This window comes from Hylobates moloch, unplaced genomic scaffold (genome assembly GCF_009828535.3).
Source record: "Hylobates moloch isolate HMO894 unplaced genomic scaffold, HMol_V3 SCAFFOLD_2, whole genome shotgun sequence".
NCBI classification, from domain to species: Eukaryota; Metazoa; Chordata; class Mammalia; order Primates; family Hylobatidae; genus Hylobates; species Hylobates moloch.
In genome coordinates, this window is record NW_026652277.1 from 27,369,557 (window position 1) to 27,395,485 (window position 25,929).

The 25,929-nt window shown below is 35.3% G+C and overlaps 1 protein-coding gene across 1 annotated transcript in view; it reads left to right on the forward strand.

Moving 5' to 3' along the window:
- PPA2 (inorganic pyrophosphatase 2) overlaps nucleotides 1-23,721 on the forward strand; it is a 102,202-nt gene extending 78,481 nt beyond the window's left edge. The window contains exons 10-12 of the mRNA XM_032174197.2: nucleotides 6,023-6,092; nucleotides 22,388-22,424; nucleotides 23,514-23,721. Coding sequence (XP_032030088.1) covers nucleotides 6,023-6,092; nucleotides 22,388-22,424; nucleotides 23,514-23,542 — 136 coding nt within the window. The 3' untranslated portion in view covers nucleotides 23,543-23,721. The remainder of the gene's footprint in view (nucleotides 1-6,022; nucleotides 6,093-22,387; nucleotides 22,425-23,513) is intronic.
- The last annotated feature ends 2,208 nt before the right edge of the window (nucleotides 23,722-25,929 follow it).

Below are 25,929 nucleotides of genomic sequence, written 5' to 3' on the forward strand. Positions count from 1 at the left end.
GTCTAACTCTGTCACCTAGGCTGGAGTGCAGTGGTGCAATCTCGGCTCGTCGCAACCTCCACCTCCCGGGCTCAAGCAATTCTCCTGCCTCAGCCTCCCAAACAGCTGGGATTACAGGCACCCACCACCATGCCTGGCCAATTTTTGTATTTTTAGTAGAGACGAGGTTTCACCATGTTGGCCAGGCTGGTCTCAAACTCCTGACCACAGGTGATCCATGCGCCTCAGCCTCCCAAAGTGCTGGTATTACAGGTGTAAGCCACCACTCCCAGCCTTGTTTTTGTTTTTTTTAATCCAGGTAGTGACTCCTCTTTTCAGGAGCACTGCATTTATCAGGTTCTTTTTATTGATACCTTGAAAATTCTCTTTCTCCGAATAAGTTTTTGTTGTTGTTGTTGTTGTTTATTCTTTTTTTCCACTGCTGGATGTTTACTCTGAAAGCTAAATATTATTTTAACAGAGAGAATTTTATTTCTAGTCTTACCTAAGAAAACTTTCAACTCGATTCTGGGAGAAATCATTTTTTGACATTTGAGTGTACTCTTCAGTCCTCTCCCACTTTCTCTTCAACCAGTTGATATACCTTATTAAGAAATCAGAAATGTACTATTCTGTTTACTACTTCATTTTATTAACCATTATTTATTTTGATCCATCGGTCTTACATATTTTTCAAGTTTTGGTTGATTCTTGAGTGCCTTCTAGTTATAAAACTGCACTAATTCAGTTACTTAGCATTTCTTTACTCATAATGTAATGCTTTATTTCTTTGCTCATACTCTTTTTTTTATTAACAATCATTCTCCTGTTTAATATATTCTATACAGTACTGCCAGAATTATCTTTCAAAAGTATGAATATACCTCATTTTTAGGCCTAAAAACGTCTTATGATTCCCTTCAAAAATGGGATTTCATCCAACCCTTCTATTCTTAAACAATGTGTCCAAACCTGCCTTTCCAGCCTCGTGGGCTCTTCCTTCCTATCCCCTTGTCTTTCTTTGGTGGACATCTTCATTTTTTCAAGAAGCAGTTTAGATGTCACCTGTGCACAGTTTCATTTCTGTTGGGCTGTTGTATCACTGCTGTACATACCTCTGTGTAGAACTGGAGGTGGAATTTTTAATACTTTGTATTGAGTTTTTACCTCAGCACTCGATAGCAGGACTTGACACAGTAGGTAGTCTAAAGATGCTTACTGAATAAATAAATAAATATATTCAATTCATCTAAATTCTTTAGGTCTTGAAGTTGTTGCTTTTTACATTCCTAGAGAAAGGTATATTTAATCTGGTACATCTTCTTCCTCTTTTTTTTTTTTTTTTTCTTTAAGTTCCAGGATACATGTGCAGAACATGCAGGTTTGTTACACAGGTGTACATGTGCCTTGGTAGTTTGATGCACCCATCAACCCATCACCTAGGTATTAAGCCCTGCCTGCATCAGCCATTTGTCCTGATAATCTCCCTCCCCTCTCCCCACCAATAGGCCCCAGTGTGTGTTGTTCCCTTCCCTGTGTCCATGTGTTCTGATTGTTCAGCCCCCACTTGTAAGTGAGAACATGTGGTGTTTGGTTTTCTGCTCTTGCATTAGTTTGCTGAGGATGATGGCTTCCAGCTTCATCCATGTCCCTGCAAAGGACATGATCTCATTCCTTTTTATGGCTGCATAGTATCCTATGATGTATATGTACCACATCTTCTTTATCCAGTCCATCACTGATGGGCATTTGGGTTGGTTCTGCGTCTTTGCTATTGTGAATAGTGCTGCAATAAACATATGTGTGCATGAGTCTGAATAGTAGAATGATTTCTTTTCCTTTGGGTATATACCCAGTAATAAGATTGCTGGGTCAAATGGTATTTCTGGTTCTAGGTCCTTGAGGAATCGCCACACTGTTTTCCACAATGGTTGAACTAATTTACATTCCCACCAACAGTGTGAAAGCATTCCTATTTCTCCACAGCCTCAGTATCATCTATTGTTTCTTGACTTTTTAATAATTGCCATTCTGATAATAATTGCCGTTTTAATGATTGCCATTCGTGGCGCGAGATGGTATCTCATTGTGGTTTTGATTTGTATTTCTCTAATGATCAGTGATGATGAGCTTTTTTTCATGTTCGTTGGCTGCATAAATGTCTTCTTTCAAGAAATGTCTGTTCATATCCTTTGCACACTTTTTGATGGGTTGTTTTTTTCTTGTAAATTTGTTTAAGTTCCTTGTAGATTCTGGTTACTAGACCTTTGTCAGGTAAGTAGATTGCAAACATTTTCTCCCATTTTGTAGGTTGTCTGTTCCCTCCGATGCTAATTTCTTTTGCTGTGTAGAAGCTCTTTAGTTTGATTAGATCCCACTTACCAATTTTGGCTTTTGTTGCAATTGTTTTTGGTGTTTTAGTCGTGAAGTCTTTGCCCATGCCTATGTCCTGAATGGTATTGTCTAGGTTTTCTTCTAGGTTTGTATGGTTTTGGGTTTTACATTTAAGTCTTTAATCCATCGTGAGCTAGTTTTTTGTATAAGGTGTAAGGAAGGGGTCCAGTTTCACTGTTCTGCATATGGCTAGCCAGTTTACCCAGCACCATTTATAAAATAGGGAATCATTTCCCCATTGCTTGTTTTCATCAGGTTTGTTGAAGCTCAGATGGTTGTAGATGTGTAGTGTTATTTCTGGGGTTCCACTGGTCTATATGTCTGTTTTGGCATCAGTAATCTGGTACCTTTTTATGTATTGATAGCCTCAGTTGTTTTGGCTTTGTCTACATTTATACCAAGGTCACTTCCTTCTATAAACTCTGGAGGTTATGGTCTAAAATTATTGTCATTCTGATCTCTTTAAATTTTCTCTCTGCCTTTTTCTTGACTACTTTGTTTTACAATGAAAAGCCTTGACAAATCTTTATCCTGGACACTGTCTTTGAGGATTCTCGTAAGTGTGGGCCATTGTTTGATTTGAAATTTACTTGAAGAAAATGGTTTTCCCTTCACTAAAGCACTATTATCTGTCTACTAATATACTTTATTATTTTTATATGTAATTTGGGTTTGTTGTACACAGCATTTTTGGTTTTACTGATTTTTTGCTCTAATGTCATCTGCTTGTTTTGGTCAACAGGGTTGTATATAGGTCATGTAACATTTATACATTTAGAATATAATATTTAGTATCTTAGTATAAAAAGGAAAGCAGTGCATTCTTTTTAGTTTTTTTTTTTTTTAAGTTTCATTTATAGTGGGCACTAACAGCTTAGTCATTCCTCCTTTAAATGATTATACTGCTTTTCCCCTGGCAGGTCGTAGTCATAGTTTGAGAACCAAAAAGAATCTTAAAGATTAAAAGCGCCTTGGGGGCTCCATGATTCAATATTGTGTCTCCAGCATCTAGAAAAGTCCCTGACACATAGTATAATTTTTTGATTTGGCAAATAAATATGAATCAATGTTAAACAACTATTTTTACATGAAGGCCAGTTCAGAAAAAATGGAAATATTTCTTGGTATCATGCCTTTTATTACACTTTTAAACATTCAAAGTACAAATAACTTTATTAAATCCAAGAGGGGATAAAGTACATTTAGGTATGTACACACACGTATTTACTTACATATATGTTCTTACAACCTAGATTACATATATTATTGACTAAAGGACATCAGTGAGGATGTTGGCACTGTTTTTAGCTGATAGAGGAGCCTATTTGATAAATAGAAGGAACTTTGTAATCTTTCATCCTATGTATCGGTTTATCTTACAAGAATCTCCTAAGTTCATTTATATATGCTTGCCATTTCATTCTTAAAACAGCTAATTTTTTTTTTTTTCTTTTTTTGAAACGTTGCCTCGCTCTGTCACCCAAGCTGGAGTGCAGTGGCGCCATCTTGGCTCACTGCAACCTCCACCACCCAGGTTCAAGTGATTCCCCTGCCTCGGCCTCCCAAGGAGCTGGGATTACAAGTGTGTGCCACCATGCCCGACTAATTTTTGTATTTATAATAGAGATGGGGTTTCACCATGCTAGCCAGGCTGGTCTCAAACTCCTGACCTCAGGTAATCTGCCCACCTTGTCCTCCCAAAGTGCTGGGATTACTGGCGTGAGCCACTGCACCCAACCACTCATACATTTTTTAAGGTGAAAAAATAGCAGAGTCAGTTTACTTTCCCAAGATATCCACTACTGGTTACTTGTCAAGACATTTTATCAGAGATATTTTTAAAATTTTTTAATTTTTAAAATTAAAATAAAATTTTAAATATTTTTAAATTTTACCATGCTGGCTTAAATATTGTCATTCTTTTCTAATATTCCTATTCCTAGTTTCATTTTGTTTTAAGAGTAGAAGATTACTTTAGAAGTAGGGTTATCAGATTTAACAGATTAAAAATGCAGGACACCAGTTAAAATCACTTTTTCTTCTATTTAAATATTTCAGAATAACAAATATTATTCCATGTAAGTGTGTGTGTCTCTTTCAATATTTGGGATATGTTTATACTAACAAATAGTTTGTTGCTTATTTGAAATTCAAATGTAATTGGTTGTTCTGTATTTTATATGGCAACTATATCTAGAAAAGACCTCCCCCACACCCCGCTCTCTCACCATCATTTTCCCAGAATTTCCAAGGAATGTTTTACTTTGGTTTAGTTATAATGTTAAAAGCATTGTATGTATTATAATTAGTACTTTGTATATCATACTTTCTTCACAGGACCAGCACTTTTTTGCAGTGTTTATTTTTTTGCGTGGTTCTTTTTAAATTCATTTTTGACAGTCATCAAGGAAACATCTGACTTACAAGGCTCTGCCTTTTTCAATTTTCAGCTTGTTTAAACGTGAGCTGTAGAAAAGAGAACACAGAAAACTTTGTCTTTTTTTTCCCCTCAACTTTTATTTTAAGTTCTGGGGAACATGTGCAGGATGTGGAGTTTTTGTTATGTAGGTAAATGTGTGCTATGGTGGCAAAAAAACTTAGTCTTAAAGATGTTACTGCTATCTTTCATCAAATTCTATTCATGCCAAGAATGAAAATGAATCCCACATTATGAGTCTGGATAGAAACCAAAATGACCACTTATTATAATCGCTGTATACTCAGTGTCAATTACAGACAATATAGACAGATGTTTTTATCACCGATATCTTAACATATTTCACAAAGCTATTGTAAAAATAAATTTGATAATGTATATCCTTAGGTCCACTTGAGGGGGAATATGTTTACGTGTGTTTTACCTATTATTTTATCTTTTAGGGATCTGCTAATCACTTTTTCTTCTATTTAAAAAAGTTAATTTGGCTTTAACTCCCTTCTCCACCACCTCTTTCTTTATCCATTTTAATCTGCCTGTTCCTTTGATGAAATTTTTAAAAACCAGCCTTAATATGTTTCAGAGGAATGATGCTTTTGCTTTCGTCTAGAGAGTGGCAATATGTAATGAGTAGCATGCTTTTAGAGGTATAGGAAAGGCTTTTGACTCTATGGAGCCTTCCCTAGTCAGGGAAGGAGCTACTATTCCTATGCCTGGCTGAACTTCCCTACATAAAAGAAAACAAACTTTACATTCATGTAGTTTCCTCTTTAATCTCCTTATCTGTGAAAGAGATTCTGCAAAAACTTTCAGTAGCTAATTACAATGTTTGTCACCTCACTTAGAGGAAAATTTATCCTAGGTCCCATTCCGTGGGTCAAATTTGCTTCCTCTTTTCTTCAATAAAGGTGAAGTGCAATTGTGGTATAGCTTTTTATATATACCTGGAAATTATTAGGATTTGTGTAATATAATTTTTAAAAATCTTTTATCATTCTGGAGAGGGCTTCGCTGTGGACTACTCTATACTTAGAACCTTGCCTGAAAGAATATACAATAATTTTCAATGTCTTAATTTTTATTCATTTAGTTTCTATTCATTGGTTGAAAGTATACAACTGATGTGGAGTATTTGGAGTTAGTTTTGGGGGCTTTTTTGGTAATTGTTTCTTTTTATTCTGTTTAATAATAACATTCTCTTTTCCTCTCCAGCACAAATGTGCAGATATCTGATAGCCCTTTCCGTTGCACTCAAGAGGAAGCAAGATCATTAGTTCAATCGGTAAGGGGCAAACATCCAAGACATCCTTTAATCTTATAAATGTCATAGGAAGTCTAGTAGAAATTCTGAAATCTCTAGCAATGAAATGTGTCAAGTCCTTTTGAGAAGCATATAGTTTACAAATCACCTTGAAATCTATTTCTGTAATTCAAGGAATTTAAATGAAAAATTTTAAAACCTTTTAGTTGAGTTTTTAAATTTTGTACTTGAAAGTACATTAACCTTAAATAAGAATGGCCACAATTAACCAACATGCAAAAATTCTCAGACTAAACGCTGAGAAATTCTTCATACAATGCATTTGCCACCTTATCGCATTTTTAAAATCTTTATTCTGTAGTGAATTGGTATTCCCAATCTGCCTAAGCAAAGGCATGCCCTTCTAACAAGATTTGCTTAGAGCAGAGGTGATAGAAGGAAGAATCCGAAGACCCTCTGGCATGGCAATCTGGGAGCAGCACATTGTTGACGGAGTCCAAGTGAGCACATTTCACGCAATTCAAAGTTAAAACTATAATCTTAGATAGAAAAACTTTTTTATAAGAAGTATTATTTGACCACTTCAGGTATACATTCAATGCTGGGTAAAAATTTCAGACCTATCTCAGGAACACAGAAATATTTGGTGTCCTGATAAGCACTTTCTAGACTATTGATGTGGCCAGGAATTTGGAAAGACGACACACACACACACGTGTATTTTTTTTCCTTCCCTGTGATGAAAAAGGCTGTGAAAACCTTAAAGTATTTGCTTGCTTCTTGTTTTGTTTAGTTGATAATGAAATGTGTACAACCTCAAATTTACTGCCAGAATACTAAAAATAGAAAAATACCCACAAAAATAAAAAAAAATAAAAAAAAAAGAAAGTACATTAACCATTTAGCTAACTTCATATGATGCTGTTTTTCTTATTATCAGTTTATTATTGTTTATATAAATATGCTCTCCTCTGTACTGTTGTATCTCCATGAATTATCCCCTGTCTAGTGTCTACATTGGAACTGGCTATTGGCACAGTTCCAGCTTAAGAAAAATAAAATTGGCCCAGCATGGGAGCTCCTTCCCGTAATCCCAGCACTTAGTGGATTACTTAAGGCCGGGAGTTTGAGACCAGCCTGGCCAACATAAGGAAACCCCATCTCTACTAAAAATACAAAAAATTAGCTGAGCCTGGTGGTGCATGCTTGTAATCCCAGCTACTCGGCAGGCTGAGGCACAAGAATCACTTGAACCTGGGAGACAAAGGTTGCAGTGAACTAAGATTATGCCACTGCACTCCAGCCTGGGCGACAGAGTGAGACTGTCTCAAAAAAAAAAAAAAAAAAAAATTGAAAATAAAGTTATGTTTTTCAGCTTAAGAAAAATAAAGTTGGTAAGACTCTGCTTTTTTATTCCCCTTTGGTTTGGCTGTCTCACATGCTTTCCTTCTGTAAGCTGAGATGATATCCTTGGATTTTTATATGTCTTAGTAATAATGCTGCATAGAGGCAACTGAATTTATTAGTAAATTAATGACTGATTTGGAGATCACTAAATTAGAAAATTTGTATTCAGATAATCAAGTAATATGACTTGCATAAAGTGTATTTAGGAGTGATCTTAGGCTAGAAATCTCATTTATAAATTAAGGGTTTTTAAGAACGATGAGATTTAAAAACTAGTGAATTTAGATCTTTACACTAAGAACAACTAAAATGTTCCTAAATGTTTGTTGATCATTGTGGCTGCTTTTAATTTATTGTTTTTTTTTTTTTTCTTCACTAATGGATCGGCTATCTAATTAATGCCTGTTATGTGGTAAGATATAGGTTCTGGGAATGCAGTATTAAAGAAAAGACACAAAAACCTCTGCCCTTGTGTAGCTCGTGTTTTATCTGGAGAGATGGATAAGAAGGAAATATGCAAGTAAAATAATGAACGTTTCAGAGAGCAATAAATGCCTTCTGAAAAAATGACAAAAATGAGTGGGGACAAGGGGATAAAATGCCAGAAGTGGGGTGGGGGTTGTAGTTATTAAAAAGGCAGTCAGCCACAGCCTCACTAAGAAGAGGGCTGACATATGTGCCAAGAATTGTAGAAGGTAAGGTCACGTGAAGGAAGAGCATTCAAGGCCACACTCCCAAAGGCCCTGAGGCAAGAGGATGTCTGAGGTATTCAAGAAACACCCACAGTGACCATAGTGACTGGCAGAGTAGAGGAAGTATGGAGGCGAAAGGAGGAGATGAGATTGGAAATGTTTGGATCTGGGTTTGAAAATGGGGGTCGATTATGAAAGACTCTGTGCAGGCTATGTAAGGATTGCGTTTCTTATTCTGAATGAGGTAGGGAACCGTTAAAATATTTTCAGCAAAGGAGTGGTCTAATCTGACTTTGATTTTAACAAGATCATTCTGGCTGCGTTGGTGAGAATGGGCTGTAGGCCATAATTAGATTAGAGAAGATACAAGGAAGCTGTCACAATAATGCAGGCCACGTTATTTTCTCCAAGTTATCAGTTTTGTATGTATGTAGATTATATTCAGAATTTGGTTTTCATTACTTCTTTAAGGATAAAAATGAAGGAAAACAAAAACTTTTCATCTTTGTACAAGCAATCTGTCTCACTAATCTCAGATTAAGTCTATTCCATGTATTTTAGTTTTAGATTCATAAATAATACAGTAGATACTTGTCTTAAAATTAGCCACAGGCTCAAAGTTTCTATATTAGATCCTGTTTTTTCATTGCTTTCTGTCACATTAGTGGCAAAACAAAAAAATAATTGGAGGACATATATATGATCTAGTTAGATTAGAGGAATAAGATTAGAATTCAGAAAGGTTAACATACAGCTTTAATTACCTGGCTTGGTAACCTGGTTGAGCTTTATAATAATGAAGAAGATACTCTACTGAATAATTTTTCACTGAGAATACTGCATCAGAAATTCACCAATTAGAGAAACCAGTGCCTCTTCACTAGCTCAGTGGAACTTCGTGTATGCCAGTTTTCATCATTCAATATTTGTCAGTCAAAGAATTACCCCATTAGCACCCTCATGAATGATTTGGGATTCTTGGAGCCCAGATTAGTTAACACCCTTTCATATAGAGTTTAATTTGTAATAATGAAATTCTTTGTCATAACAGCATTTTGTCTCATTTCCTCTCTTCGGAATCACATTGAAGTATTTGAATCAGAATTACTTAGGTGTATATTTCCATGTCTCTTCATTTTGCTGTATACTGAATATTGTACAGTCTTCAAAGTGCTGTCAGTTTTTTTTTGTCCTTTAATTGCTTAGAATAATTGAAGACACAGAAGTCATTCATCATACTTGGTCAGATTCAGACCGTATCAAGTCCTGAGTTTGTATGAAACAAATTAGAAGACCCAAAATTTGTTAGTAGCTTAGAATGAGCGAATTAACGAGTCTAACATGTACCTAAGTAATATTATTTTGAGACTTATCTGTAGATGTTAAATGAGTCCAAAGTATGGTCATTACAAGGCCAGACAGTAATGGAAGTTTTCACTTTTGAGATGCATATTGCTAGAATACTCAGGATGTGTTGATTGAGATTTTAGAATATGGTTAACTGCTTTGTACTTTTAAAATAGACAAAGAAAAGAAAAGAAATGGACTAAACTTTTGATTGGTTAATAGAACTATTGTAGGAAGTATATGCTGGATGAACATATATTGATCAAAACACAATTAAGTGTAACATTGAGACGGAATAAATTGTTAGTCATCCAACAATATGTACAAATCAGTTAGGAAAAATATTGTCAGAATATCCAAGAAAAATAAAATATAAACTAACAAATGGATGATTATTATTAAGAACCATCTTAGAAACAAAATAGAAAATATCTACAGAAGTAATTTATCATACTTAGGTTAGAGATCTTTAGAAGGATAGATCTGAAAGATCTGAAAAGATTTCAGAAGGAGAATTTAAATGATCAAAATGATTATTGGGCTTTGTTTACAAATACAGATGTTTGAACTATACATGATCACAAAAAGCATGACTGTATCATAAACAAGTTGTTCATTTGATCCCAACACACTAGGGAACCATAAAAGGCAGAGAGAGTGCTCTGAGTGGGCTACAGCATGTGGACCCTGGCAACAGGACCCTGCATGTAATAGTTCAACTGCAGGACCACTCAATTATTATTATTATTTTTGAGACACAGTGTCTTGCTCTGCCGCCCAGGCTAGAGTGCAGTGGCATGATCATACAGTTCACCGCAGCCTTGACTTCCTGAGTTCAATTGATCCTCCCACCTCATCCTCCCAAGTTGCTGGGACTACAGGTGTGTGCCACCACACCTGGCGAAGTTTTTCTAGTTTTTGGTAGAGTGGGGGTTCTCGCTATATTGCCCAGGCTGGCCTCAGACTTCTGGCCTCAAGCAGTCCTCCCACCTCAGCCTCCCAAAGCACTGAGATTACAGGTGTAAGCCATCGCACCCAGCCTACATTTCTTTTTGTAAAGTTTTTTATTTTTTTAACCTTCACCTGATTTTATACCCAAAAGTTATGAGATTCTTCCCTAATACATGAGAATTTTGTGACTAACGGTTGGATCTTTATTTCAGGGAGCAAGGCTTAGAGCATTTATAGAGAACAAAGAATGTGTGTGTGTGTGTGCATGTGTGTATGTGTATGCAAAGACATGATTTGCCTTTCAGATAATATTAGTTGATAGTCTTTAAAGATTTGATTTGACTGTTGGGGGTTAAGATGCTACTTTTAGGACCCTTTAGTTAAATATTATTTTGAGAATGTTGAGAAGATTCAAACAAAATGTACAAGATTAATCTAATGCACATACATAATTAGTGAATACATAATTTTTTCAAGTATATGTACACATTTCCAAAAATTGAGTAGATATTAGGCCACAAATAGAGTTGCAAAAGACTGGCTGTCCTGCAGACCACATTTCTCTGTCTACAGTATAATCAATTATGAAAATATTAAAAGAAAAAAGCACAAGTTCATGTGTTTGGAAATTTAAAAGTACTTATAAATAAATCAGGCCTCAAAAAATGTAAATAATTTATATTTACAACTAAAATATTTAAAATTGGAAGACAACTGAGTCAGTGTATGTTAAAACTTATGTAATGCAGCAAAAATTGTTCTTGAGAAATTAAATGTATATACAATATAGCAGAAATGAAAGAAAATTGTAGAAGTTCAACTTAACAATTACTTGTACATTTTGTTTGAATCTTCTCAACAGCTTCTCAAATTGTAACTTAATTACTCTGTTCGTTTTTCTGACTTTTTATATTAGAAGAAAATTATAAAGAGTAGAGTAAATATTTAATGAAACTGAAAACAAATAATGACAGGATCAACTAAAACAAAAGCTGGGTTTTCTTTCTTTTAAGACTAATTATACAGAACTGTGGCAAGAAAGATGATGAAATAGAATAGGCACAAATAAAAATAGCAAGAATTAAAATGAAGACATAACTACAGGCATAAGACATATTTAAATAATCAGAAGAGAATACTGAGAAGCTTTTTGCAACAACTTTATAAACACAGATGAATTGATAATTGTGTTTAAAATATAAATTGCCAATATTAAATCAAGAATAAATAGAAAACCCAAATAAACTTGTAAAACAATATTTAATCATGAAGATGGCAATTTTTCCCATGTTAATTAATGAAGTCAGTCTATTGTTTTCATCAGAATCCCAATGAGGTTTTCACTGAACCTCACAGGGTGATTCTAAAATGTATATGAAATAGTAAAGGGCCAAGAATAACCTAGAAAGGATTAATAAATTTAAGTAAAGGGGAAAAAAACTGTAAACAACAAAAGAAACCTTTAAGTTACAAGATAACCCATTGATTGGAAGGAGATATTTTCATGTAAATGATAAAAGGACTGGCATCTAAAATAATAACTTATTCAAACCCACACAAAAAAGATAACCCAGTAGAAAAAAATCGTGTAAACAACATGAATAGACAGCTCACAAAAGAGGAAACATACAATGACCACTAAACATCATAATTTGCTTTATCTTACTTGTAATCAGTGGGATCAAAATAAAACACAATACAATTTTACAGTTGTAGATTACCAAAAGTTTAAAAGTCTGTTAATACCAAGAATTTTTAGGCAAGTGAAGAAAGGGAAGCTTTCATACTTGATGGTATGATAGGAGTGTAGATGGCTACAACTACTTTGAAGAACATTAAGTAATTTCTAGTAAACTTGATGCCTATAATTCACTACTCAGAAATTATCCTTCTAGGTACACATCTTACAGAGACACTATACATGTGTTTATCATCAGAAATGGAAAAATTAGAAACTGAATTACATGTCTATTGATAAGAGACTGGGTGAAAAAAGCAGGACACATATAGTATGTACCATTTATGTATTTTTTAAAAAGCAATAGCACATATTTTTTATGAATACAAACATATATGGTATTACATTTTAGAAACAAATAAGAAAAGTAAATGTCAATTTCAGCACGGTGGCCAGAAGTTACCTCTGAGAAGGGAGGGGAGTGAATAAGATTTTTATTTTTAATAAATAGGGAGAAAGACTTCAGTTATAAAGATCTGAAATAACAATATTAACTTCTAAATCTAGAGAGTAGGTATGTGTTGTAATGGTCTCTGCATACAGAATATGTTTGAAGTATTTCATGATTTAAAAAATTTATACTCTCAGAAAAACAATTAAAAAAAATTAATGAAGCCAAAAGCTAATTCTTTGAGAAGACGGTAAAACTGATAAGCCTTTAGGCAGAATGATCAGGAAAGAAAAGAAGACACATTTTCACAGTAAGGCACGAAACAAGTAATATCGCTGCTAATTCTACAGATATTAAGAGAAAAATAAGACAATGTGAACATATATCAATAAATTTGACAGCTTGCATGAAATTGACAGATGCCTTGAAATATATAAACTACCAAAGCTCACTGAAGAAGAAATAGGCATAAACAAATTCAATTTGTACTTAAAAACCTTTCTATAAACATGACTCTAAGCCTAGTTGGCTTCTACTACTATTGTTCAGCATTGTACTGAAGGTTCTAGCCAGTGCATAAGGCAATAAAAAGAAGTAAAAGGCATTCAGATTGTGAGGGAAGGGGCAGGAATGTCTCCATAGCAAGTTCAACAAATTCTACCTAAAAACGACTGGAATAAGTGAGCTTAGCAAGATTGTAGGACATGAGATTAATATAGCAAACAATTGCAGACCGGGCACAGTGGCTCACGCCTGTAATCCCAGCACTTTGGGAGGCCAAGACAGGTGGATTGCCTGAGGTCAAGAGTTCAAGACCATTCTAGCCAACATGGTGAAACCCCATCTTTACTAAAAATACAAAAATAAGGTGGGCATGATGGCGCACACCTGTAATCCCAGCTACTCAGGAGGCCGAAGCAGGATAATCGCTTGAACCCAGGAGGCGAAGGTTGCAGTGAGCCAAGATCGTGCCACTGCACTCTAGCCTGGGCAACAGAGTGAGACTCTGTCTCAAATAATAATAATAATAAAAAATTAGCCAGGCGTGGTGGTGGGTGCCTGAAATCCCAGCTACTGGGGAGGCTGAGGCAGGAGAATCGCTTGCACCTGAGAGGCAGAAGTTGCAGTGAGGATCATGCCATTGCACTCCAGCCTGGGCAACAAGAGCCAGTATACAAAAATAGTTGCTTGAGATATCTATCTATCTACCTATCTATCTATCTATCTATCTATCTATCTATCTATCTATCTACACATATATATACACACACACACATATAGATAGATATATACACACATAGATATTATACACACACACACATATATATATATATATACATCTGTATATATAGAGAGATATATCTCAAGCAACTATTTTTGTATACTGGCTACAATTAGAAAATAATATTAAAAATACACTGTTTATAATGGTATCAGAAATACAAAAGAAACACTTAGGAATAACTCTGGCAAAAGTATGCAAAGAACCTGCACCCTGAAAAGTATAAAATATTGCCAACAGAAATCAGAGAACTAAGTAAATGAAGAGATATATAATGTTCATGCCTTCAATATTGCATGTAATATAGTATTTCAGTATTTTGATATCAGTTCTGCTAAAGTTGATATATAGATTCAGTCCAGTGTCCATCAAATTCCAATATACTTTTTTGTAGAAATTAACAAGCTGATATAAATAAATACTAAGGACCTAGAATAGTCTAACCTTAGTAAAGGACAAAGTTAGAATCATAACTTTTCCTGATTTCAAGGCTTTTTAAAAAACACTGCAATAATCAAGAGAATATAGTAATGGCATAAAGATAGATTAGTGTAACCAAATCTAGACATAGACCTACATATATATGGACAACTGATTTTAAAAATGATATTTTTTTCAACAAATAGTGCTTAAATAATTGGTTATTCATATTTTAAAAAACACATTTCAGTTTTGCACTGTATATAATTGTCTAAAATGGATCCTAGACCTAAATTTAAGGCACAAAACTTAAACCTATTTTGACTTTGGGTTAGACCGTATTTCTTAGATATGACACCAAAGGCACAATCTGTTCTTTAAAATGATAAATAGGACTTCATCAAAATAAAAAATTTTTGTTCTACAAAAGACATTCTTAGGAGAATGAAAAGAAGCTACATACTACAAGAAAATATTTGAAAATTATATATCTGATAAAGGGACTTGTATTCAGAATATATAAAGAACTTTCACAACTCAAGAAAACAAAACATTCAGTTTTTAAAAATGCACAAAATATGGCTCTGTAAATGGATGGATGACCCAAAAATAGAATTTTTTAAAAAGTACGAAATATATGAATGAGCACATCACCAAAGAAACACATGAAGTGATGCTCAACTTTAGTTATTAAATGCAGATTTAAAACCACAGTACATGCTAATACACACTTTTAGGATGTCTAAAAGTAAAAGGACCAGGCATACCAACTGTTAGCAAGGATGTGGAGGAACTACAATTCTCATTTACTGCTGGTTAGAATGCAAAATGGTACAACCATCTGGAAAACATTTTGGTATTTTCTTGAAAAGTTAAACATATACATACCATGTGATCCATGTGATCAAGTCATTCCACTCATATATATTTACCCAAGACAAAAGGAAGCGTATGTCCATACAAAGACTTGTACACAAATGCTTGCAGCAGCTTTCTTTGTGATAGAAAGAAACTGAAAACAACCCAAATGTTCATCAGTAGATGAATGGATAAACAACTTGTAGTATATTTATGAGGAATACTACTCAGTAATAAAAAGGAATAGATTATTGACACATGCCACAGCATAGCTGAATCTTAAAAAAATATATTGAGTGAAAACAGATATATCATACACATTTTATCATACCATTTATATAAAATTTTAGGAAATGCAAGCTAATGTATAATGATGCAAACCAGATCAGAGAGAGCCAGGAAGGAGGATTTTACAGTCTCTTTTATAAGAACATGGAGAAACTTTTAGGAATAGTGGTGAATATGTTTATTATCTTGATTATATTGATGGCTTCATGAGTGTATATATGTCAAAACTTATCAAATTACAGACTTTACATGTAGTTTATTTCAGGTCAATGTTAGTCTAATGACACATCTTTTGAAAAAAAAAGTTTTTTTCTGAAGTCAGATTATCTGGGTCCAAATCTCAGTTCTTTAATTTATAACCTGAGACAAATTTTAATTTATTTACGTCTTTGACTTCTTATTTATAAAATGGGGCTTATAATAATAGTATCTTATCAGGCTGTTGTGGAGAATTGAATGAGCTAATCCGGGTAAAAATGTCCAGGAGATAAGGTATTCAATAAATGTTGGGTTTTATTGTCATTACTGCTATAAGTGTAGTTTAGTTAAATTGATCAAAGAGAGAAATCCCTTCTATTCCAGCCTCTTCTTTCCAATACTTCTAATGATGAGGATATCACTCCTTTATGAGTTGACCTGTTCCATTGTTGCGTATTGGAAAAGTCAGCCTTACTAATTTTTCTAGACATAAGAGAATTAGTCCTACTTTCAGGGACTTTAATAGGAAGAAAGGGAGGAAGAAGAGGTGGAACAAGTGGAGGGGAAAAGTACTTGGTTTAACTACTCTTCCCATCTGGGAATTCTTTTCCCCAAAATTCTCCCATGTGCTTTGTTTAAGCACTTTCCTCTTTGAGGAAATAGAACGCTCTAGGCATTATGCAAAGTTGGGGAAATATGAATTAAATAATGTGTGAGGTTCTCTAATACTTGGTACTGTAGTCATTTTACTAGAAAAATGATTGAACTTTATGAGGCTCCACACGCAAACTTGTGGCATGTAGAACTGAGGAGAGAGCCACATTCAGTGCTAAAGGATTCCCCGACTTGCCTTGGACGTGTGCACAGCCTAACTCCAGGGATTTAAAACTCTTACAATCTAGAATTCAGGCCAAGAAGAGTAAGTAGCTATACACTTGCTCTGTTCTAGGGAACCAGACCCAGGCCGCCGTGAACCTCTAGCTCATAGTAGTGATGGAAGAAGTTCAGAAGGTTAAAGACTTCTAAAACTAGGCAGATAGAATGTCTCCCAGAGAGGTCTCAGCACCCTTAGTCTGACTTTGTTTTTGCCTGTTCATGGACAGATTTCCACTAAAACTAGTCTCGGATAAACCTGGAGCACACCAGACTCAGAGATGATAGTGATGATGGTACATAGGATGCTAAATGGATAGTGTTTTGAAGTAAAAAAGTCAAGGGGGAGTTGGAACTTCAATATAAATGTATTATTTCTTGCTACATTTGGTAGATCTTATTTCTTCAGTAAAGCAACAATATCCATCGTGTTGTATAAAATTTGGATGGTTGTCTTGTAGTTGATGCAAGACTTCTTAGCTGAATTGTAAAAAGCAGTGCATTCAGGAGGCCAAGGCCATAAGGTGAATCCCAGTGGCAGTTAACATCAGCATGTAGCGTGACCATCTATTTCATCCCAAAATGTTATCAGTCGTCCCATAAATGCATACTGGCATTGATGTAGAGACTCAAAGATGAATCCTGGTGAAGGACTTTAGGTGAATCCATCAATACAAGCATCTCGTGAGTCTGAAGCATTGTTATCATATGGAATAATAGCACTTAAATCACACCAAAGCCATGTTTTATTTTTCCTAAGGATCACAACAAGATGGATTAGTAAAGCAGTCAGCTTAGAACCACACTGTTAGGGGTTCTGCATTCTAATAAGAAAATAACCAATTAATTAATATTTTAAATAGTTATAAGTAAGAGAAGTAATGACCAGCAGAAGAATGGTAAAGTTCATTATCGAGTTCTTGGATAGGACTTGTAACAGCATGTTCCTCATATGGTTCCTTTGGGCATAGCCTTTATCTCTATTTAGGGCTTTCCTGGTAACATGACAATAACAGCTTCCTTGCATGGTCCACAATGAGAGGGCATTCCTTGGCTTCTGGTTATTAAAACTGAGCCAGCTCAGAACTAATCTCTGAGGTTAATCTGGCTGGGATACCCTCTTATCACCAGGGTTGCTTTGACCCCTCAGACTACCTAGGCAAGAAATACTTCCCTGTCTTGGCACGCACTTTAATCAAAGCTGTGTATCTCTGTCAAAGAGGACTGTATTTTCTTTTAGATTAGAACTGATCTTAGGATGTAATTTTCTAGTAAGATCATACTACAATATTTATGTCATACAGATTTGTTTTATTTATGACCCTGAGAATGAACATCTTTATGGGAATTCATTTAAAAATGTTTTAAATAATGCCTTTTCTTCATAAATCAAGGTCTGATTAGAACCAGACCCTGATTTATGAAGAAAGGGCATTATTTTAGTCTTATTTCTCCCTCTTCTTTCTCTTTTTGCCCCTTAACAGCTTTGCTGTGCATTACCACCGGATGGTAGACAAAGTTAGTGAAAGTAAAACCAATCATTTACTTAGCTACTAGCCATTTAAATGCATTCTTGAAGAGGAAGTATTAATAGATTAAACTTACATGAACTTAAAATATTTTTATGTCTTCTTTATGAATAACTAAGAATTGGATCTATTTTGTTGATTCTAAAGCGAAAAATCAGAAAAGGATTGTGTGACAAGTAAAATGAATGTAGCATAACTGCTTTATGAAGTGTGGAAATACAATGCAGAAAGACAATGTCCGGCTGGGCATGGTGGCTCACACCGGTAATCCCAGCACTTAAGGAGACCAAGGCAGGTAGATCACTTGAGTTCAGGAGTTCCAGACGAGCCTGGCCAACATGGTAAAACCCTGTCTCTAAAAAAAAAAAAAAAAAAGAAAAAAGAAAAAGAAAGACAATGTCCAAGGCACATTAATTCAACTAAAACCTTGCATCACCTGAATGAAAAATTGGGAACCTATTTTTTTCCCTTTAATTTTGAACTCTTTTAGTAAAATGACAGAATGTCAATCTCTTTGTTATATATAGTAAAGCAGGATACTTTATATCGGTTCAGTGTGTCATGTTTGTTCATTTGAACAAATGTAACTTGCAGGTGAAAATGCTTGTAGGGACCTGGTAGAGTCATTTGAAAGAGAGACACTTAAGTACAGAGCAGTTGTATTAACAGTTTATATTCGTTTAAAATGCAGTTTATATATAAACAGAAAAGAAAGGAATAGTTTGGCAATGAAACCGTTAGATTTGTTTGAAAGCAATTAGAGATATAAAGATAATGAGAAGGATTTTTTGGATGAGGAAGAGGAGTAGATAGCATTTTAAAAGACACCGTCTCACTATGTTGCCCAGGCTGGTCTCAAACTCCTGAGCTCAAGTAGATCTACCTGCCTTGGCTTCCCAAAGTGCTAAGATTACAGGCATAAGCCACCACACCCAGCCATGGAAGTAGCATTTTTAGAATGAGACTATAAAACAATACTCATTGTTGGTGGAGAATTTATCTTGGGTGAGTAGAGGATGTCCACATTCTTTTCCTACTAAGAAATTAGATGAGGTAAGTAATTACATTAAAATAAATTAGAATTAAGTAACTAAGTTATTTTTTTAGTTTCTTACAATGAAAATGTAATCATAGTATTCCCTGAGAGTGAAGAGTTGAGATTAGTGATCTTTTGGGTACTGCTCCATACATTTCTTTGTTCCATTTTCTATAAGTAAATGTTATATTTGTCAGTGTGTTTAAGCACCAGGAAATCATTGACTGTAGATAAAGAGTCAAATAGCTGTTTATCATGAATCCATTATTATTGATGTTTTCAAATTTAAATGATAGTTTCTCTTCTAATATGGTAATTTTTTTAATTACCTTCAAACTTTATCATTATCTCTGAGTGTCAAACTTACCTATGATGGGGTGTGTGTGTGTGTGTGTGTGTGTATGTATTTAAATATGTATCATATGGCTTTGTATATTCTGAATATATTCTATCAATTGAGCAATGTATTTTAAGAATGAAGAAATAAAACCATTCTGGAAATTATTTTAAAATAAAATGTAATGATAAATGTTTTAGAGTAGCTTGCCCATTTCTTTTCTGTAATACTTTTTAGGTTAACAAGAAGCTGCTCAATTATTCTATTTTTATACACTATACATTTTATTCCTCTGAATTGTTTGGCAGCTCCAACAAGAAGCAGCTGCTAATTTTAAGCAGGAAATCTAAACAGCTAATTTAAGAAAAAAAAATTGTATTGTTATACTCTCCTTAAATTGTGCAGGACACAAATAGCATCCTGCACAATTTAAGGAGTATATAGCAATTTCATAGAATAAGCAGGTTATCCCGTTTTATGGTCTGTTTAGAAAAATAGAGCCGTCAAATTCCAAATGCCTAATCTCAAGGAGTACAATTTTTATGTTGTGTTACTGTCATACCCAGATTTAAATCCTACCATCCTCAAAACCATCGATGGTTAAGAATTTTTCTTTGTGCACAAGCTGAGTAGAGATTTTATTCTTTTTGAAGTACTTGGAAAAACTAAAGGATGTTTTTAAAAATTGTAATTTTAGGCCAGGCACAGTGGCTCATGCCTGTAATCCTAACACTTCGGGAGACCAAGGTGGGAGGAAAGTTTGAGCCCAGAAGTTCAAGACCAGCCTGGGCAACTTAGTGAGACTCCATCTCTAAAACAAACAAGCAAACAAAAAAGATAAAAATTGTAATTTTATTTACATGGTTACACTATCCTTTTCTTTGATGTAAAGAAAATAAAACAAAGTCTGTTCAGCTTTTTTCTTAAAACAGAGTAGAAAGAGTAATAACTTTAAACTATTTATGATTTGGGGGAATTTATTAGGATTCTCCAGAGAATCAGAACCAATTGGACGTGCATATACAGAAAGAGATTTATTGCAAGGAATTGGCTTACATGATTATAGTGGCTTGGCAAGTCCAAAATCTGCAGTTGGGCTGGTGGGCTGGAGACTCAGGAAAGCAGATGATGCAGTTCCAGTGTGAAGGCCAGCAGCCTGGAGACCCAGAAGAGCCAGTTGCACAGATGAAATCTGATGGCTGTCTGCTGGAGAATTCCCTTTTGCTTGGGACAGACTAGTCTTTTTGTTCTATTAAAGCCTTCAACTGATCAGATGGGGCCTACCAACATTATGGAGGGCAATCTGCATTATTCAGAGTTCACTGATTTAAATGTTAATCTCATCTAAAAACACCCTCCAAATTGACACATAAAATTAGCTATCATAGGGAATATTTTAATATTGCTGAAATATAAATCTTTCTTCTGGTGGAGTGGTGGCTATTCAGTACTGCCCTTAGATTTAAGCATGGAGAGCCTTCCTTAGATCCTGCTTTTTGGAGAGTCATATTTGGCCGTTATTCAATCACATACCTCACCATAGAGCAAGAAGACCAAGGGGCCAAAGTTACAGACTCACCAGGAGGCATGCCCCCATTCTAGACCACATCCCCACAAGGGGCCAAAGTTAGACTCACTAGGAGGCATGCCCCCATTCTAGACCACATCCTGGCTACCCAGGATCCTGGAATCCTCTGTCCAGACAGGTTTAAGCCTGTTTCCGGGGCCTGTGTAGAAACCAGGCTACACATCTCCCCAGGTCCACACTCCTGACTCTATGGACTTTGTACCCACCGTTACTTCTGCAGGGCCAGTGGGTGGCTTTTTGGAGGTAAAAGGTGCCTAGCTATGTGGGCTACTAAATTTCCACCTATGTGCAGATGAGGCCCTTGAAATGCAGAAAGGAGCCTGGAATAGGGAGAGAAGTGGAGCAGGATGAGGGCCTCTTTTCCTTCCTCTGCCACATCCAGACACATGTCTCTAAGGTGTCTGGAATCCTAAATGAGAGCTTCTAGGTCATTACAAAGGTATTTGTATCAAGATAGTGAGGTGGAACACATTTCATATATATATTCATCAGTTGTTAGCCTGAGTTATTGTAACTTTTAAATATTTAGATGTATATTTGTACATTTGTACCTCTGCCTCAGACTCAACAAATGCTAGAGGCAGGTATTTCCTATCTATTGAAAGTCAGAAAATTCAGAGAATTAGAAGTTAATTATTAAATTTGCAATCTGAAAAGTGTGTTATAAAATCAGGGTAGGGTAGGGTAGAGTTATCGCTAGGAAGGAAGGGGTCATAGTTGGGGAGGGGCCTGGCATGTGTCATTTCTCTACTTGGATGGTGTTCACATAGATGTAAATTCTAATGATTCTTTAAACTAAATCTTTGTGGTTTCTTCTTTATGGAAAATAGATCTTCTAGTGGAGTGTTAAAAAGTATTATTCTTAATTATGGGAAAAAAAACTATTGCATAAAAATGTTTCTTCAAACTTGTCTATTCTAAGAATCTTGGCCCAGCCATCAGAATAAATAGAAACAATAATTTAAAGTTCTAGAAGACAGATAAATTTTATAGCAAGTGTGTGTTTTATAGCAAGCACGAACAAACATATATTTAAATATGTGTGTGTGCGCTTGATTTTAACTTTCAAGACATCAGCTGCAGAAGCAATTGAAAGAAAACCTCTCTTCTCATTCCCAGCTGCAAGACCTTCCGCGGATTCCATGGGTTAAGATGAAATATATTTTCAAGTATTTTTATTTTACTCTAAGTCTGTGGTTTGTTTATCTGAAAGAATGAACAATGATAATGAAAAGCAAAGGGGAATATTTACCTTTTTCAGTTTAGAGATCCATTGTGTGTAAACTTTGTTCTAGAATTTTGTGAAAAAACTTTTCTGGATGCGCTTTCCATGAATAAATATTTATTGTAACAGAGATTCTTTCTTTGTTTTTATTTTCAGGTATCATCTTCACCAAATAAAGAAAGTAATGAAGAAGGTATAGTATATTTTGATTCATTAAAAGTGACATGTATACATTTATTTGTTTACAGTAGTGGAAGCCAAAAAATAAAAATAAAAATAAAATAGATAAATTGAAAAGCCATATAAGCTAAGTGAAATATTTTTAAAATAGTCGCTAAAATTTCAGATGAAATATTTTCTAATTCAGAAAATAAGGAGAATGCATTTAACTACTTTTCTACGCTAGAAAATGATTTGATTGTACAGTGACTTTTTTTTTGGTGAAGTACTGAGATATTCCAGCCAGTTCTGATACATTTAATTTTAAAAGATTGAATTTAAAAAAAACTCTTACATTCAGATATTTATCTTATTTTAATGAATCACTTATTTTAGCTGACGATCTTAAAACCTATACTGTCGTAGAATTAAAAATAAATACAATATTTTTATTACCATTATTTGAAGCTGTTTTAATAAACAAGTAAAAATGCTCTGTGGTGAAATTTTCAGAATTTAAGCATGTGCACACATCATTTGTCTTTCAAAATATTGCGAGGCTTTTGGCTTTTTGTTTTAATATAAAATATTAGAAGAATATTCAACTTGCAGATTTGGAAGAAATATGAAAACTGTTTACTGTGAGTCAAGTATGACATGTTTAGAAAAGAGTAAATCCATAGACATGATTTCATGGGAAAGCAAACTGTATTCCTTATATGGTAAGCTAACAAATTGTTTCTTTGCGATACTATCCCATTTGGGGTATTTTTTGTGTAGTCAAATTTTACAATACAAGCTTTATCTAAACCGTTCATGTTGTAGCACTTCTGTGTTGTCTGCTAGAGACTAAAATGACCCAGAAAGATACAAGAAATAAAGTAGGAAGGCTCTAGAATTTTTAATGTAGCTTTATAATAAGGCTTGGGCCAAATGAGAGAACTTGGGACAAAAGTTTGAAGGAAACAGCTTTAAATAGACAAATGCAACTTTAGATAGCTTATGACTATTTGTATCTGCCTAAATACTTCCTAAAAGTCTAAATTAAATTTGATTAATCACTCCCTTCTCCCTCCTTCTTTTATCTCTTCCCTAATACCCTCTTTCCCCATTTTAAATGCAGAGCAAGTGTGGCACTTCCTTGGCAAGTGATTGAAACATCTGAAATTCTGCTGTCAAGATTCCCGTCTCTAAGGACTCCAAGACTCTTTTTCCCCAAGTGCTAGAGACAAGGGGATCTATGAGCATTTACTGACTTCCTGTTAAAACTTCATTTTTTCCAACATTTTGAGCTATGCAATATATAAATAAATAGTAAGAATTTTAAATTACTCTCCTTTGGGCATTTATTGATATAAAAAGAAGATTTTGGCCAGGCGCGGTGGCTCATGCCTGTAATTTCAGCACTTTGGGAGGCCGAGGTGGACAGATCACGAGGTCAGGAGTTCAAGACCAGCCCGGCCAATATGTTGAAATCCCATCTCTATTAAAAATACAAAAATTAAGGCCGGGCGCAGTGGCTCACGCTTGTAATCCCAGCACTTTGGGAGGCCGAGGCGGGCGGATCACGAGGTCAGGAGATCGAGACCAAGGTGAAACCCCGTCTCTACTAAAAATACAAAAAAATTAGCCGGGCGTGGTGGCGGGCGCCTGTAGTCCCAGCTACTCGGAGAGGCTCAGGCAGGAGAATTGCTTGAACCCGGGAGGCGGAGCTTGCAGTGAGCCGAGATTGCGCCACTGCACTCCAGCCTGGGCCACAGAGCGAGACTCTGTCTCAAAAAAAAAAAAAAAAAAAAAAATACAAAAATTAGCCGGGCATCGTGTTGCATGCCTATAGTCCCAACTACTCAGGAGGCTGAGGCAGAAGAATTGCTTGAGTCCAGGAGGCAGAGGTTGCAGTGAGCAGAGATCGCGCCACTGCACTCCAGCCTGGGCGTCAGAGAGAGACTCTGTCTGGAAAAAAAAAAGATTTTGTTTCATTTCATAGCTCAAATTTAGAGGCATTGAGTTGACCAACTCTAGTTTCTATACCTAAAGGAACCCATTGATTTTACTAGTTTTTATTTCTGTAGATTGGCTGTAAAAATCACAGATTCAATAAATTAATAAACTTTGTGTAGACAACTGTTACTTTCATTTTCATACTATATTGTTCCTTTTCAAGTCCATCGCTGGTAGAGGCTTTAAATATTTGGCCAACCTCTACTCTCTTACTAGTGCCTGTGTAAATGTGTTACATTTATTAAGGCTCCTTCCTGTGATTTATTGTTTTGGAAATCCTAATCTCTTTTTGATTCTCATTTATTCCCCTTATGGTGATGACTCTGGGGATAACTCTCATCATTGCTATGGGATGACACTCTGTAGTGATGACTCCCTCTATGATGGTGACCTCTATAGCAATGACTCCCAAATCTCCATAAGAAGCCCAGGTCTCTTTCTGGTGTCTACCTATTGGTTATCAGTTTAAATGCCTTTGACTTCTCTTGTCCAAACCTGGATTCATCTTCACTTGCACATATGCTCCTTTCTCCCTGTTCTTGAACAATGGAATTGACTTTCTCAAAATCTTCCACTTGAAGCCTTGAAATCATATGGAACTTCTCTTTACTCATGAAGATGATCTAAATGGTTATTTGTTGTCCTCCACCCTTACTCTGTTGACTTTTCCCTTACTTCACTAGACTCTTGTTAACAGGCTCCTATCTCTTCTCCATGACTCTGAGATCCAACCCCTCTGCCTCATCCCCATTGCTATTGATCAGTATCATGCACTGTTACCTCCTAACCAAGTGGTTGTCTTGCCTCCAGTTTTTCTCCCTTTATACCATCTTCCACATTTCTAAACAGTGATTTTCTTACAGCATAGATCCTATTTTGTTATATGTTTCTCAAAATGCCCTCTGTGCATAGTTTTCTATATTCTTGACAATAAAAATCAAGACTCTCTCTTTTTGTCAGGAAACCCATCCCTCAGCCATGCAATGCTACTCACTCCTCAAACACATCTTATACTCACACTCTGAATACTGCACTTCTCTCTTACCAGTTTTGTTCACTACTTTTTCTCCCTTTTTCTATATATCATCATTAACAAATTGCATTTAAAGTGCTTTGTGGTTTACAGAAGACTATTATGATAACAGTTACTGTTTATTGAGCACCTATTGTATATCAAGCACTGTTTTGGATACTATGTGTGTACATATACCCTATATGCCTCTACTTGAGAAGTGCTATAACTTGCCCAAGGTCACACAGCTAGGTCAGTTTCAGAGCCAGGATTAGATAGAACCCATTACTCTGTGGCTCTAAATCCTATAGTTTTTCCATCCTTCTATGCATGCACCTTCTCACGTACAACCGCCTTGTAATGTAGGCAAAGCTCAGAGCACTCCTCTATTTTATAGATAAGAAAACAGGCACAGAGAGTTTAAATGATTATACGAGCAGTAAATATTCTCTTGAAGTGTCTTTGGTAATGTATGAACCTCTTTGAGGGACAACAAAGAGTGTAAGAGAAGAATGAATTCTTTTTA